General features: G+C 38.1%; 1 protein-coding gene across 4 annotated transcripts in view; it reads right to left on the bottom strand.

The window, feature by feature from the left end:
- Nucleotides 1-15,964, bottom strand: part of LOC135088051 (pseudouridylate synthase RPUSD2-like) — a 521,604-nt gene that overhangs the window by 19,933 nt on the left and 485,707 nt on the right. For all 4 annotated transcript variants that reach the window (XM_063982932.1, XM_063982933.1, XM_063982936.1 and 1 more), the window contains one exon: nucleotides 8,539-8,625. In XM_063982932.1, the coding sequence (XP_063839002.1) occupies nucleotides 8,539-8,625 (87 nt within the window). The remainder of the gene's footprint in view (nucleotides 1-8,538; nucleotides 8,626-15,964) is intronic.

Raw genomic sequence — 15,964 nt, 5'->3', positions numbered from 1 at the left:
GTCATTTTATTAGCTTTAGAGCATTTCGTAATTATTACATTGCTGAAATTATCTTTTAAGAATTTTAATAATAAATTAACATAAGGCGTGTATCCTGAATTGGTACTAAGAACTCGATTGAAACTCCTAGTTTGATTTAAAAAAGTAATAAACATGAGTTTTGTTGCCTTACTCCATAGTACATGAGTTAAACTTGGGACTAGATGACACTGTGTAATTTTACTTTTAAAATTCACATAATTTTGTTTCCAGGTGAATGTGAGTTGAATTGTAATTCAAACAGCCACAGAATGAACAGGTAAATTCGTCTCTCAAGGTTAAGAAAAATCTTTAAGCGAATACAATACTGAAACAAGACGCTCAAACAAGATTTGGTGTAAAACATCTAAATGAAGACATACCATTTGTTAACAACCATAAAAACCATTCAATGTTTCACGAGCGAAACAGCACGGAAAATAATTCAGACAAATAATAATAGATTGACGGAGTATTCGTCGAGTTTCAGCTGAAATCGTGTTAAAAACTGGACAAGGACGTCTTTATGTCAGGATCATGGGTTCCGTAGCTTTATTTTCTGTATAAAGGAGTAATAAACCATTTTATTCAGTCTAAAACCTTGGTAAAGTTTTATTGGAAAACTCTGGAAGGTTAGTGCGACACAGCTATGGCGTAAAAAATATGAAGTTAATTTAAAAACCAAGCTTCCTTTGTTTGGTTAAACATTTTTTTTTATTAACCGACACACTTTTGTGAAAGTTCTATTGACAATATTAACTTTAACGTTTATCACTTGATCGTTAGAGTCTCTAATAAAGTTGTAGGTGCTATACTTTTAAGTCGGATAAGTTATATTGCACAAGTCTCAGGCAGAAAAAGTTACTGGTAATCATAGATAAATAAAACATTAAATTCTTGCAATCGCATCTTCAAATCAAAAACATTTCTAGATTACTTGGAGACCAAACCACTGTAAAATCACTTCCCCCATCTGCCGAAGGAACCCCAAAATGTCTGCGGGGGAGTGATGCCCCTCGCAGCAAAATGAGAAAAGTTTTTTAAACGAAACAATCCGATGCGCCATTGTTTCGAACGCGAAACTCGTGAATCGCACGACATTTTTCGAATACTTTTTCAGGGCAGGTTAACATGGTATTGATTTTAAATGGGTGCTTTAAAATTCGCTCTTTGGGATTATAAGTGTCCGTTCCGTTTTTTCTGCTTCATTGAATTTGCTTTTTGTTTGTGATTTTTGAACTGGAATTTCAATAGACTACAATAGAATGAAATCATGTCTGAAATGTCAATAAGATTTTAAAAAGTACCTGTAGTATTCAGGTGTTCATTTGGAATTCATAAAGTCATTTCGTATGAAACGAATGTGTTGGAGTACAAAATTGACGTACGACGATTGTTAAAATTGTCTCATATGTATCATGAGTAGAATCTTATATTAAAAGAATGCCAAATATTAAAATTTCACCCTGTATAAATATTGCAATGGAAAATCATTTGCCTCATATTTTTAAAACATACACAGTGTAATTACAACACAGCTGAGCGACTGTCGAATCAGACCCGCATTTTCGGAAACAAAGATGATTTTTCATCACGGCATCCGAAGCATCGGCATTACTGCGGCGGTAATTGAAATTTTAATTGACAACATACCGAACGGGACGAAATAATAAAGGCTCATTGTTCCGTACAATAACGTAGACGTGTTTCGCCGTGCCATGCCGTGGAGGTTTTAAGGATTATTTTTGATGGGGGTTCGTGTGCAGATTTTTATTTGTAGAACAGATGCTTGGTTTAAAACAAGACTGCAGTGGGCTGAGTGTGAGTTTACTAAACTCACACTAGGCCCTCAGAAAGAAGGAGCTCCTGAATTCGGTCGGTAGGATGTTTTTTAATAAATGTTTAGAAAGGGCCCTAAAATTCAGTTTGAATTGTTTCAATTTGTATTTTGATAGTCGCGTTACGAAATTACATTTAGGTACTTAAATATTGTATTGAAATTGTAGCCAATTATCTTCTCAGGAATACGACTCAAATTCAAGAAGCGAGAGTAGATAGAATAAATATGATATTCCTCCTCAAATCTCTGACCAGCGTGGGAGTGGGGAGTGTAAATCTAATCAAATCTAATCTTTAACCGCCTCTGTGGTCTAGTGGTAAGACCACCTGCTTCAGACGCAGAGGTCCCGGGTTCGATTCCCAGTGGGGGCAGATTTTTCTGTTCGGTTTCGTTGGTGGTAGGGCTTGTTTTAAGTCCGCCTGGCTAGCTACTACCATCTTACCTAAGTCTGTCGCCATAACAACAATGTTAACAGCATTATTGTGTTCCGGCAGCTAGAGGTAAGGTAGCCAGTTCCTCCGTAGTTGAGGATTCCGGGTGAAGCTCGCTTCCACCTTCGGCCTGATCGTCACTTACCATCAGGTGAGATACAGGCCAAGAGCTTCCTCGTTGTGGATAAAAAAAAATCCTTTCTTCAAATAGAGAGGGTCGCTCCTGAATTAGAGACTTAGGCTGATTTGCACCACCTTACTCGTATTTTAACCGCAACAATAACAATAACCGGCGATTTTTGTATGGAGTTTGACAGATTTTTGACGTTTGTCAAAGTTAAAGTAAGATAATGCAACTCAGCCTAATTTTGCCCTGATGACGATGAGGAGATTTGCACCAATCCCAGTCTTGAACCGGTTTTGTTAATAAAGAAACTTTTATTTAAGAACTAGCAGTTAATTTCTAAGATTTAAAACTAATTGGGCCGTTGTTATTTTTACGAACCACCCTCAAAGCCTAGTGGTTGGAATGCGCAATCAACGAACATAAAAATAATTCGCTTTTACAGTTATGACTGAAAATGGTGAGGCAATTTAACTTTGACTTTAACTTGGGGGTTAAATCATTAAGTAGTTTATGTTAGTTCACTAACGAGTTTCGAAAGAACAGTCACCGAAACATGGAAGTGGGTAACTTACGGCCGTATTCACAAACATTACTATGAGGTCTCACAGTGTGCGAGGACGAACAGGGCCCCAAATACCCATTCATAGATAATACTTGAGTAGCGGAGTGACACACATGAACCAATCACAGAGCTCTATTCAACGCTGTGCGTTCGACTTCGCATAGCGTTGCTGATTCACTTAAGAAAGCATCGTTTGTGAATACGGGTGTTATTGTTTTCTTCTTCTTTTATAAGGTGAGTTAAAATAACTTAAGTCTTATACCAAAGAGATGTCAGACTATTGAACTCTGGTAGTTTGTCTTAAGCGTCTGACATGGCTGCCACCTGTGAGAATCGAACCCAAAACGAGAAAGTCTCATGCCCGTTTTCACCATCAATCCCTAATCTTTAAGTGACACCTATGAAAACAAAATTCCTGTTATGTGTTATAGGGGTCACCTAAAAATTAGGGATTGATGGTGAAAACGGGCATTACACTCTTAGCAATGTAAAAGGGAGGCGTGTCCTGTGGCTAAAACGATGATGATTTTTATGAGCTTTATTAGTTAAGTTGACATTTGAAACATCTGAAGACCGATGCGTTGCCCGTCTATTTTAAATTATCATCATCAGCCAATAGTCATCATCATCATCAGCGATTCCTATCGTTCATTCACGACTGAACATTCTAGTAGGCCGCTCCAAAAAAATAGTACGTTTTTTAAAGTCAAGTCAAGTCAAGCAATGAGCACTTCTACAAAAGTTTCCTTTACGTCTCTCCAACACTAAAGTCTGAATAGAGGGCACACCTTGACTCTCATTATACCCTCTTATCAGGCCCGTAATCTACCTCCGCTCCAAATTGTACCACAAGAACCTTCGCCATCAAAACAAAACCCTAAACCCGTGAGGTTAAGTCACAAAATACTTTGATGACGCCAGTTCGCAAACTTTAATGGAATTATTACGAAAGTACACTTTAGGAATCCGATTTCTCTAGTTTTCAAGCTTTGACATTTGTTTTGATTAGTTTGAATAATTGAACATTTCTTCGGTTAGTTTTATTCATATTTTTTGTATTAGGGGACAAGTATACTTCTGTGTAGATCCTAATAGTATCGAACGGCAGTTCTAATAACAAAAATAATTGGGATGATGACTGGGTAACGAAATCGAAATTCTATTTAGTCCGTCAGACAGACAATTAAAAAATATTGGTCCAATATTTTGTCATCTAGCCTATTCTCTACCTGTAGGCCTAAGATGCGCGCCGTGATAACTTTTATCGACGTTAAAATGTATGGGTAAAATCGATAAAATGGCGTGATAACCGCTTATCGCGGCGCGGATCTTAGGCCTACAGGCAAACATTGGCCAGGAAGAGATAGAGATAGAAAGAGAGAGAGAGAGAGAGAGTTGAAATATAATTGTATCCAATCGAATTGAGAACCTCCTCCTTTTGTTGAGGTCGGTTAAAAATAGCTATACAATTAACCTACATTCGAAATTATTGAACAGGTGTTTGATGATTCATTTTCTCTACATTCTACCAATAAGTAAAAAACGGGGACACTTGCTCAACCTCTGATAACTTTTCTTCCATTTTACTTCAAGTGCTGTTAACAAAAAACTTGTATTTAGACCCTTATCTCCGTAATATAAGGAGTATAACAATCCACTTTAGCATGCTAATGGCACCCTTATGAGACGTTATTTTTTGCTAAGTAACGATCTGTTCGTTATCTCTTCGCTTTAATATTTTATTACTCGATCTAGTTACGCGAAGATTGAAGACATTTATCATACATGAGACATCATAATCATACATAGCCTAAAGATGTAGGTTACTATGAATATTATTTCTAGTGAAGCCTGATTACATACATACATTACGCAAAGATGTCGGTAGGTACCCGTGAACATTATTTTTATCGAGGCTCATTTTTCGATATACGAGTAATTCTAAAAATTAAAGGACCACTTTAATAAAAAATATTACTGACAAATTCTTTATACTGTTTTGACCAGCATATTATGTTAGTTTGGTTTTATGCATTGGTTTTGTTTTTATGACTTTCTTATGAATTCCAAGTCAAAATTGATAGAGATTATGTCATTGTAGGTACGAGTTTTACTTATTTAATTTCGAAAATAATTGAAATACCATCTTGATTATTTGACATAATCAAGATTGCTAAACTACTACCACAGAATACAAGTAGCCCCGTTTTAGTCAGCCACAAAATCATAAACTTCGATTCCCAATCGGTTAGTTGATGTTTTCGCCATCAAATAGCCACGTCTATGTCCTAGGCTCACATTGGTAGTTTACGAGCTCAGTTAAAATTCCTACATAGAACAGGCGAGGACGGGCGCGGACATAAAACACCACGTGTCCCCTATACTGCGTGATGTATTAACGTTTTGTGAGGTACAGTCGGCTAGGAATGCAAGTATTAGAATGAGAGATCCTTAAATAAATCTAAAATTAATAATTTTAGATATTACAAGTTCACAACAGCATAAATGACAAAACACAATACATAAGAAGAAAAGTTTAAAAAGTAATAGAGGAAAAAGTTTAAAAAGGAAGGGTGTTGGGAACCCAACAACACGCGGGAGGAGACGTGCGGGCGGCGTACAATGACTAACGTCACCTCGGGCTGACAGCGTCATCATCGGCTGCGCTCGGCTCACACACTCGCCTTTGGACACCACCGTCGACGCACGATTACCGCGTATCCTAGATAATTAATTGTAAATTAGGCTGGCGAGAATACAGCACCTATTTTTATACAGTCCGCTATTTCATTTATTTATACTAATATTCGTTAGGACCCTAACAAGGGAGACATAGGCGATATCTCCCATTTCCACTAAGTTCTACAACTCTGGTGCATTCTATTACTTGACTGTCAATAAAAGCATTAATGATTGAAATGGTCGGCAGTCGCATAAATTCGCAAGTTCTACGAATAATCTCTACTGTGCTTGAAGAAGGATAGGATGAAAAAGGCCAGGTCTGAGGATCGCCACCGAAACTAAAGACACGAAAAGTAAATTAATGCGCGATCGTGAAGTTTTCAAATCATGTCCAGAAATATCGTACCAAAATGAATACGAATTTGGTAAAACTAATTGTACAGATCCCATTATTATTTTGTTAATACTACTCATATTAATCTATAGATTATAAATGCTTGAAATTTTTAACACATTTTTAAGACTTGGGAAATTATTCCAATGTGAATAGTGGTTTTGCGGCCGACTGTCCATGTGATAGAAACGATTTGGTATTACAAACCGAATAGTGAGATGTTCTATTTGGGGTTTTAATCCCATTTTATGGGCGGCTGCTAAATTCCTGTGAATCGACTTGGAAAATTATATTATAATCTGTTTATTTTTATCGATGTTTCTTTATTTTATCATTTGTTTGTGTAGTCAAGTGATGTAACCTATTCTCTCAGAAACGCTACGATATGAGTAATAACCTACACTCTATTATAGACAGACCAAATTGAATAGAGTTTCAATAGGTATTTTAGTAGGTATACGAGCTATGACCCAAAAACAAAACTCAAGTTCAAGTTACGAGTATGTTCGAAAATATTAGAGATTCATTGATTGATTGGAGTTCAACGAATAAATCAGTTTGTAGGTACTCAGTATCAGTCATAGAATATAAGTTAAATGGACAACAAGGAAACGAATATTTTTGATACATACCAGCTCATACAATTTTGGCACATATTTGCAAATTGCACAGATCACAGAAACTAAAGGGAGATGTGACAAGGTGTCGCAGCAATATGCCCAAAAACAGAACACATTGCTCGTGACAGCAATGATGACAGCAGCGACGTCATAATGTAAGCAGTTTACATTGCTTGCGTAGTACTAAAGATTATTTGAACGTTGAGTACTGATACCGCAGTGGATACATATTTTGATTACTTTGGGTGTGTGAATTTCTAATGCGACACTATATCTCTATGGAAATTTGTATCTAAATTAGAGCCTTTCCATTTAAAAAACCCATCCCTTAAGTTCGTACCCATCGTTTTATTACTACACTTTGTTTCAAGGGGTAATAGCGGCTATCGCGTGATCGCGTCCATTCCCGACATCTGTGCCTACAATAACGACGCTCATTTAGACCAGTCTAATATTTCTATTATATGTGACCTCTACTTCTTACTATGTATGTATTTCTGTCTATATTACTATGGGAATTACAATGGGTAGTTGACAACACTAGTTATTTAAGTGACTAGCGGCCGCCCTCGACTTTGTACGCGTGGGTCCCGTTTTACCCCCTTAGGGGTTGAATTTTGCAAAATTCCGTCTTAGTGAGCATTTAAGTTCTAAAAGGAACCTCCATGCAAAATTTGAGACTCCTAGAACTTGTAGTTTCTGAGATTTCGTGATGACCGAGTGAGTCAGTAAGTGTATAGATTCTACTTTATTGAGCTGTTAAAACGCGACTTTCTCATAGATCTTTTATGACAAAGGGAACTATTATGATGTTACTTACTGGTTCGCGAACTAATTATTATACAGATAGATTTTCAGGGCTAGAATAAGGTGGCTCTGAAGAAAGGTTATGTTTTGGTATATCTCAAATCTAGGTGAGTGGTTAAAACTATCAAATAGTCAGTGAATGATTTGATTTGATTCATCAAAAATCCTTATACATACTTTGATCTTTTCAGGATGACTTGATTTGTTATTAAGTTCTAGGAAAATTTATATTAAGTTCACGTAAAAATAAGGAATTTTCAAAGTGATCATGTCAGTACTACGTGTCAAAGAGGTGCCTATTCTACCGTCGGTGCTAACATTATTATTATGTCTAAGGTTCGTCGACTCGCCTTGAACGGTTAACCTTTACACACCCTACAAAAATACAGTTATTTTTCCTGGACAGCAAAAAAGAAATTCCACCTACTTTTCTGAGACAAAGAACGCCTTGTATTTACTAAATAATAAGATTAAATATTCGCTATTTCCTGTCGTAATTAAGGGCGGAGGTCGAATTTAAATTTCAGATTTTCGGAATAGCGCCTCGCGTTTTTGGTCGCTCCGGAGATGCCAAAAATTTGAATTTTGTCATTATGACGTAGATTTAGTGGAGGGGACGGTGCTTTTGATAAATTAAGTATTACGATGAACGTAATTTATTGACTGTAAATGGATTGATTTAGTGCAGATGGATGGCAATATTAAGTGTTTACGAAGTTGTTTAGTATCTTGATGTAAACAGATATTTATTTTAGACTAATGCTAATATTCTGGATGTAGGTATAGGTCTCAAAAAATTCTCAAAGTAATCAGAGACATTTGAAGACATAAATCAATAAATAACATTTACACTGCGTCATCTAGTCCCAAACTAGCCAAGCTTGTAACTATTTAATATTTTCTGTCAGGTTCATGTACTTATTTAGGTGTTTGTCTTATCGAGAACATTTTGTTTGTTGGGAAATCTTTCTGAAATTAAATTATACTACTAAGTATACAGTTGTACAGAATGTCGAGGCTAAGGACATCTCTAGGGCAAATAAAAATAGCTTCTGACCTTTTTGAGATCCTTGTTGAGATCGGTGTCGTCCGCTTTTCGCTTTTCACACGAGAGTATGCAGTTTTTTCCGTTGTCCTTTTCTCCCTGAAACAAAAGAGAATATAATTAAAATGGTATTTGAATTAATTAAACAGATGGTGCCTGGATGCGGGCGGCGCAGGACCGATCTTTGTGGAAATCCTTGGGGGAGGCCTTTGTCCAGCAGTGGACGTCATTCGGCTGAAACGAACGAAACATAAACACATAAATATAATTATTTTATTTCTTGAAGTTCCTTCTTTCATTCAAAAATCCCCGTGAAAACCCACGAAAATTGAAAGAAAACCGTATGACAAAAGAATATTACGATGCATTGCTATGATGCTATACGAAATACTAGCAGCGAATAAGAAAATACGCTGAACCAATAACAAATACACATTGAGCGAATACCACAATACATCTGCGGCATTCGATTAATCCACGTGTACCTGAGATATTGCATTAATATAGAATTTCATTTATTCTGGAATCCATCGAAAGAAGGCCAGGGCCAGCGTGACTATATGTTGGGATACATTTTGGACATTGAAAATAATAAATGTAACTTATGTATAGGTTCTCTATGAATAAAGTAACAATTATTCTTGTTTGATGGATTATTTCTGGAAGCATTTTGCGAAAAGTGATTGGCAGAAGCTGAGTGGAACATGACAAAACAGGGTAAAATGGCGACAATAACGAGAATTTTGGGGGAGGCCTATATCCGGGGTGGACTGCTATAGGCTGATGACAATAACGAGATAGAACGTCAATAAGAAATTAATAAATACAAGCCATGTTTATTCTAATTACGTGATCAACAGACTCCATAACTCTGGTTACATGTAATTTTGTAACATCCACATATACGTAGTACGTACATTCTGGTTTCGCAATAAACTATTGGTATTAGTGTTCATCATCAATATTTTTTATAGTTTCCGTGATGTTGTTTCAATAAAACACTGCTGAGTTGCACCACCTAACTTTGACCGTAACTTCAACGACCTTTGTTTTTTGTGTGAAAAAGGGTAGTAAGTTTTGTATGAAAAAGTGTAGTAAGTTTTGTATGAAAAAGTGTAATAAGTTTTGCATGTAAAAGTGATTTTTAAAAGCCTACTTGCATAAATAAATGAGTTTTATGAGTTTTTTCTGGAGTTTGAGAGATTTTTGACGCTTGTCAAAGTAAGATGGTGCAACCCAGCCTTAAAAAGCATTCGCACAATAAATCCAGAGACATCGTAATTCGTGGTGACACCAGCCGGGGTCGTCCATTGTCTTTCACCTTGACTCAGATAAAGGCCCCGCTGCCCTACATTTAATTCGATTTACTTTCTTTCGTTCCCCTTATTGACGCACTTTATTTCGCACTACTAACAAAGGTTTTAGAAAAAACCTTTGTGTACAAAAGCAGAAAATCCGATTTAAGCGATCGCACTAAAAATAGATCGTTTCTTTGTAAAAAAAAATGGAAATAACGGGTTGTATTTTCTATTTACACATAAACGAGATGATACCTTTCAAATTGTGTACTTACTTCAGTAAATTATAACAGGTATCAACGATCAACATCTCTTAGGCCCAGAACAGACGGTGAAACGCAATTGTAACGAAACTGCAACTTTGTGATCATTCTGATGAATGAAACTGAAACTGAAAGTTTCAAACTGGTCGCGTCATGTGTGGTCTCTCAACGGACGCTATGGCAGAAACTTAGATGCAACTCAAAAGTAACTAGCAGTTGCAGTTGCGTTTCACCGTCTGTTCTGGGCCTTAAGGTATTTTTTCAAACTTATTAATCTATTCTTACTTAACAGCAAACATTCCTAAAATAGTATTAATACACAAGTAATTACTGCGTTTCCTATATTCTTCAGTCACCCTGTATAAACCAACCTATATTGCGTCCATCCCACACTCGAGCGTGACACAGAAAGTTTCGACCACCCCTATTTAATTCAATTTGCCCTATTTTCCTTTTATTCGAAACGTTTTTGTGTCTTCAGATTTATCAATTCGACAGATGGCGATCGTCATTCGGTTACGTTTACGAATTCAGTTAGACTGGAAATATTTTGTAAAATGTAAAAATATTTTGAGAGAAAAGCCTTTCAAGATCTTGAAAGAGTTTACATTGGCTTTTAGAAAAACATCCTAATGTATTTTTTATTTGAATACTGGTTGATAATCTTTTGGGGATTTCTTAAAAGGTTTATTTTACTACACTTTATCCTTTTAGGCTGAATTCGACTTTATAACATCCAAATGAGACAAAGTTTACACTGTTCAAATTATGCACGGCTATTTTGTAATATACAACTTTTGACACATTTCGAGTTGAATCGCTTTTCAAACTGACACATCATTTCCATTACTTTATAATCAGTGTCATCTTCACCCTGTATGACAACTGACATCATAACAAAGTTAAGAATCGTCTCTGAAACTACAGTTTCCTTGTTCCTTAAGTAAATTCTAACGATGTCATGGGTTTTAAATTTGCATCAGGAAGTCTTTGAAATTCAGCTTTGTGTAAATCACTATCAGGTTTTCCCCAAATATCACGTTAAAGATCCAATATACTGAACTGTCCTATCCGTCACATTGACAGCGGGGCGCCACCGTCAATACCGGATCGCTGATTCCAATTTTTGCCATGGTATAGTTGAACGATGGTGTCGTCCCCCTGTCAATGAGTTTGGTGGGACAGTTCAGTTTAGGTCATCTTTATCGAGTGGTTTCCCATAAAACTAACATAGTCCGTCATGTCATCTGTCATCTGGCTAAAAAGTCGTAATGTAGAAATGCGGTGAGAGCCACGTGTCATCAATAATGGCCGAGAAGGATCGTGTGCCCATCGATCAGAGCTAGAGCTATCCTGGCGGACCACAGCTAGAATAGAACACACAGAACACAAAATATTTATTTTATTTTTGTATATCTTGGCTATGGCAGAATAACAGGGTTTGTGGGTCTCCTGCAATCACTGAGTCATCCTTTTTGTCTCTTACGACTATAATATTGTATCTGTGATAAACTATAAATAAAACCTGTTTTGAGACAAATAAAATACTTTCTATTTATCTAAAATAATTCATTTTTTGGTGTTAAATTTTTTTAAGCACAACATGGCACGTATTTGACTACAATCGCACCTGATGTTAAGTGAGATGCAGTCTAGGATGGTAACATACTTGCCCTGTAAGTGCCTATTCACTCTCGCCTTGAAAACGCCCGGAACGATCGGGAAAGGCAGGCTGCGAATTTCAGTCCCTAGCTGTCCACGTTTGCATCACGTACAATTTCAGGATGTAATTTAATATGCATTTTTGTTCAAAATTAATGACTCTTATTTGTTCACCAAAACGAATGTTCAAATACATAATTTTAATATCATAATGAAAAAAACATCTTTGTAATGATTAACGGTTAACTTGATAATTGAAGCCAACGAATGTTTAATAATGAAGCTAATATAAATCATAAGTAAATAGTGTTGAAACCATTGGTAGAGACTATTAACAAATCTGTGGCTTTACTGTAACTTTACACGTTACTTCAAGTGATCCGTTTACTCGTTTGCTTCCTGTTTAGTAAAAAATATCTTACTATTGTCTTGCCTAGCCGTTCTATATTGTCTATGCCCCGCGTATTCGCGTCGACGAATAGCATTATGTTGTTTTCATATGTCAACGGTTGGTCAAGACGCCATGATTTATGGGAGGGCCTTTATTCCCCGGTTTATTCGTGATTAATGATTACACTCCAATTTAGGCGAGATAAGAAAAACCTAAAACGTGGACGAAAATTTCGCTGCCTTCCGAAATGTAATCAAGTTATTCATCAGCCTAGAAAAAAGGCGGTTTAAATTACGATGATATTATCTTTGTAAATACCTAGAGGTGGGTTGTTATTATAATAACAATTTACAACCCATAATACAGTGTTATTTTTATGTTGAAAAAACTAAGTCTTGATATAACCACTCAAATACAATTCTATTTCTACAGGACCAATATAAGATTCTAAAAAAAAACAACATCCCAATAGTAAACGACTGATTGCTGATGATATTTGTTTATGGAAAGTTATTTTTTGATATATTTCATCTTCGGACCCTAAACATAACCTGTAATAAACATAAACACCCTGTATCTCGTATATTAATAGAAGAAAATCACGGACGCTTTTACATCAAAGGAAGGGCAAAAGTATTTCTTCGTGCCAAATTCCCTCCTTTAAGCCACAATCAAAGGCTTTCGAATGTTCCAATGTTCAGTACCAATTAATTCTAAAACACTCATGTCAACTCCATCAAAAACAAGACAAGTCACGATCCATTACTTCAAGCTCACAACAAAGCTCGCAGCATCGCGCCATTACGTCACAAAAGCTCTCGAGTCAAACGTAACGTTAATAATTTGCAAAGTTTTCGCATAATTTTTGTTTGTATTTGAATACTCGTGTTACGCTTGCGAACGATAAAAGTCTTATTCCACAAAGTTATTTCATATGGAGCTTTGCGGGAAGCACCGTGGGCGTAGGCAGCTGAAAACACACTATAAGCAAAGGCTATTAAAGTAGAACCAGTCATTTTTATGTTTGACTAAAGTACCTACTTGTTTGTGTTTAATCCTGTGGTTAGAAAATTGGACTGTCTCGACTTACGCCCGTTTCCCATATTCAATCCTTGGCCAAATCCGGATTGCAACTGTCAATTTTAATTCAGTTTTAGATTAAATATTATCCACAATTTTCGATACGTTGATAAAATATGAAAATGTAAAAACATCGAAAACCGCAGTTATTTTTATCAAAAACATATAGAAATTTCACAGTTGACGGACGGATTTGGATTAGGATTAAATATAGAAACCAGCATTAAAGGTTCTGGGTTTGAGTTCCAGATGGTACACAATGTAAAAGACAACTTTATAACGCAACAGGAGACGAGAAACCGAATTAACCTTCAATTGGTGACGTGACGTCAAATTGACGTCGCACAGGAGAAAACGTTACATATTATTCAAACGGCTTGTTCCCCGCCCCCGCACCCCTCAGTAGCTGATTATTTCTTAGTTTGGCGTCTGCCGTGACTGAAATCAGATGTTGCACGCGCTTAATTAGTGAGATAGAGGGTATCAAACGTCAATTTGACGTCACGTCACCATTAGTGTCAGTGATTTATTTCATGATTTATTTCATTTTGTGGTTGATAATGAATCCAAATGACGAGGATTTCAAACGTGTTGTATCGGGGTTATTAGAAGAAAATGTGAGTGACATCAGCGATACGGAAGATCGATTTTTACACGACACTCACTGCTTAGAAAAGGATCACAATACTGCGAGTGAACTATGCGACACAGAAAATCAAGATTCAGCACTAATATGTCCAGCTAAGAAGATGAAAAGAACATCATACCTCTGCAAAAAGTGCAAGAAACCCGCATATTTTGATTGCCTAGAAAAAAATTGTGTTGTTTGTTACCATAATTAATCTTATTTATTTTTTCTATGGGACAAAATACTGAATATGATTTTTTTTTTTTTTTTTTTTTTTTTTTTTTTTTTTTTTTTTTTTTTTTTTTTTGAAGGGACGCGCGCTGGTAGCTTGAGGAGCTTTTCCAGCTTCACCGGGCAGAGTGGCGAGTACAGAAGGTACTCTAGCCGTTTGGCGATCGTCGGTGCGCGTGCCGACGAGGCCGAGTGTGGGCTTCGCGAAGCGAAGCCCAGGCTCGTCCGCGTCGGTCGCAGACCGACGTTCGCGATCGGGCCGTATCGAGCGCATAAGGCACCCGATCAGTGGCGAACCCAACTAGAGGGTTGCCCACCGCGGTGTTGGACCAAAGTCCAGCCTACGGCGGGCTCACTCTAGTGGGCCCGATCGAGGGGATTACGGACGCGGCCTGAGGGCGCCACGGTAGGCTCGGACCTCGGCTCAGGCCGTGTCCGGGGGACGGATAGGGGAGAACCGGCCCGGTACATGTCTGTACCGTCCGAAATGGAAAGCAGGGCCTCGTACTCGCCGGCGAGTACGGTGTATCGAGCTACTGTGTTGTGGAGTAGTTGGCGTGCTTAAGGCAGTGATGTCTGTGTTCAGAAATTCGGTAATAGGATCGTCCGGGTCGTCTAGGACATGCCTAGGTCGTCGGTATTGGGCAGCGACATCTTTCTGGGGTGTATACGTGGCGGCGCTAACGATAAGAGGGTTCTTGTGGTTGATCGCTTTATCAAAGTAGCGGCGAGAGGCTTCTTTCATAAAGTGATCAATCGATGGGATCTCGAAATCTCTATGGAGATTCGTATTACGCACGAACCACGGGGCATCCGCGGCTCGGCGTAAGAATTTGTTTTGGAGGGTCTGGAATTTCTTAAGGTCTGTGCAGGAAGTGTGAGCAAACACCGGACTGGCGTAAGTCAACACTGGACGGATGCAGGTTTTGTAAATTGTCAACTTATTTCTAAGTGACAATTTACTTTTCCTTCCAACTAGGTGGTAGAGTCGGTGAATGTAGTGGTTCGCACGGCTCAAGACGCGTCTGAGGTGCGGAGCGAACGATAATCTCTGGTCGAGCGTGACACCTAAGTACTTGGCCTCACTTTTCCAAGGAATAGTTTGGTCAAATAAGGTGAGATGGGTGGGGACATTAGGACGAGTGCGAACCGGAGGACGTTTCGCAGACAAAGCCCTAGAAAAGTACACTGCTGCACTTTTTTCGGGATTTACCTCGATACGCCACTTCCTGAACCATTCGCCTAATTGTGTGACTGCGCGTTGGAGCGCCAAGATGACGTAATTCCGATTACGTCCGGACTTGTAGAGTGCGGTGTCGTCCGCAAAGAGGGCTAAATCCGTATTCGGATATTTGGGGATGTCATTGACGTACAATGAAAAGAGGATGGGCGAGAGCACGGAGCCCTGGGGGACTCCGGCTCTTATGGGGCGGGGGGAGGAGAGGGAGCCATCTACTCGGTAACGAAAGGTGCGATTCGATAAAAAGTCACGTAAGATGTGCACGAGACTGTCCGGCACACCGAGTTCGTAAAGCTTGTAAATCAAGCCATTGTGCCAGACTTTATCGAATGCCTTCGCTACGTCGAAGAATAGCACTCCTGTCCCTACGGGTGGCTTAGCAGTGAGGCCGCTAAGTATGTGCTCCGTTAAGCGGTGCACCTGTTGTACGCAGGAATGTGAGGCGCGGAAGCCAAACTGTTCGTTTATTAAGAGATTATTAGAAAAAACATAATCTCTTAATCGAGAGACAATTATACGTTCGTATAACTTACCCATGGTCTTTAAGAGACTGATAGGTCTGTAGCTTGTGGGGTCAGCCAGTTTCTTACCGGGCTTCGGGATGCCAATGACTTCTGCCTCTTTCCACGCGTCGGGAAAGATGCA

The sequence above is a fragment of the Ostrinia nubilalis genome, chromosome 3 (assembly GCF_963855985.1).
Source record: "Ostrinia nubilalis chromosome 3, ilOstNubi1.1, whole genome shotgun sequence".
NCBI lineage: Eukaryota > Metazoa > Arthropoda > Insecta > Lepidoptera > Crambidae > Ostrinia > Ostrinia nubilalis.
The sequence above is the reverse complement of the archived record's forward strand: the minus strand, read 5'-3'. Positions and strand labels throughout refer to the sequence as shown.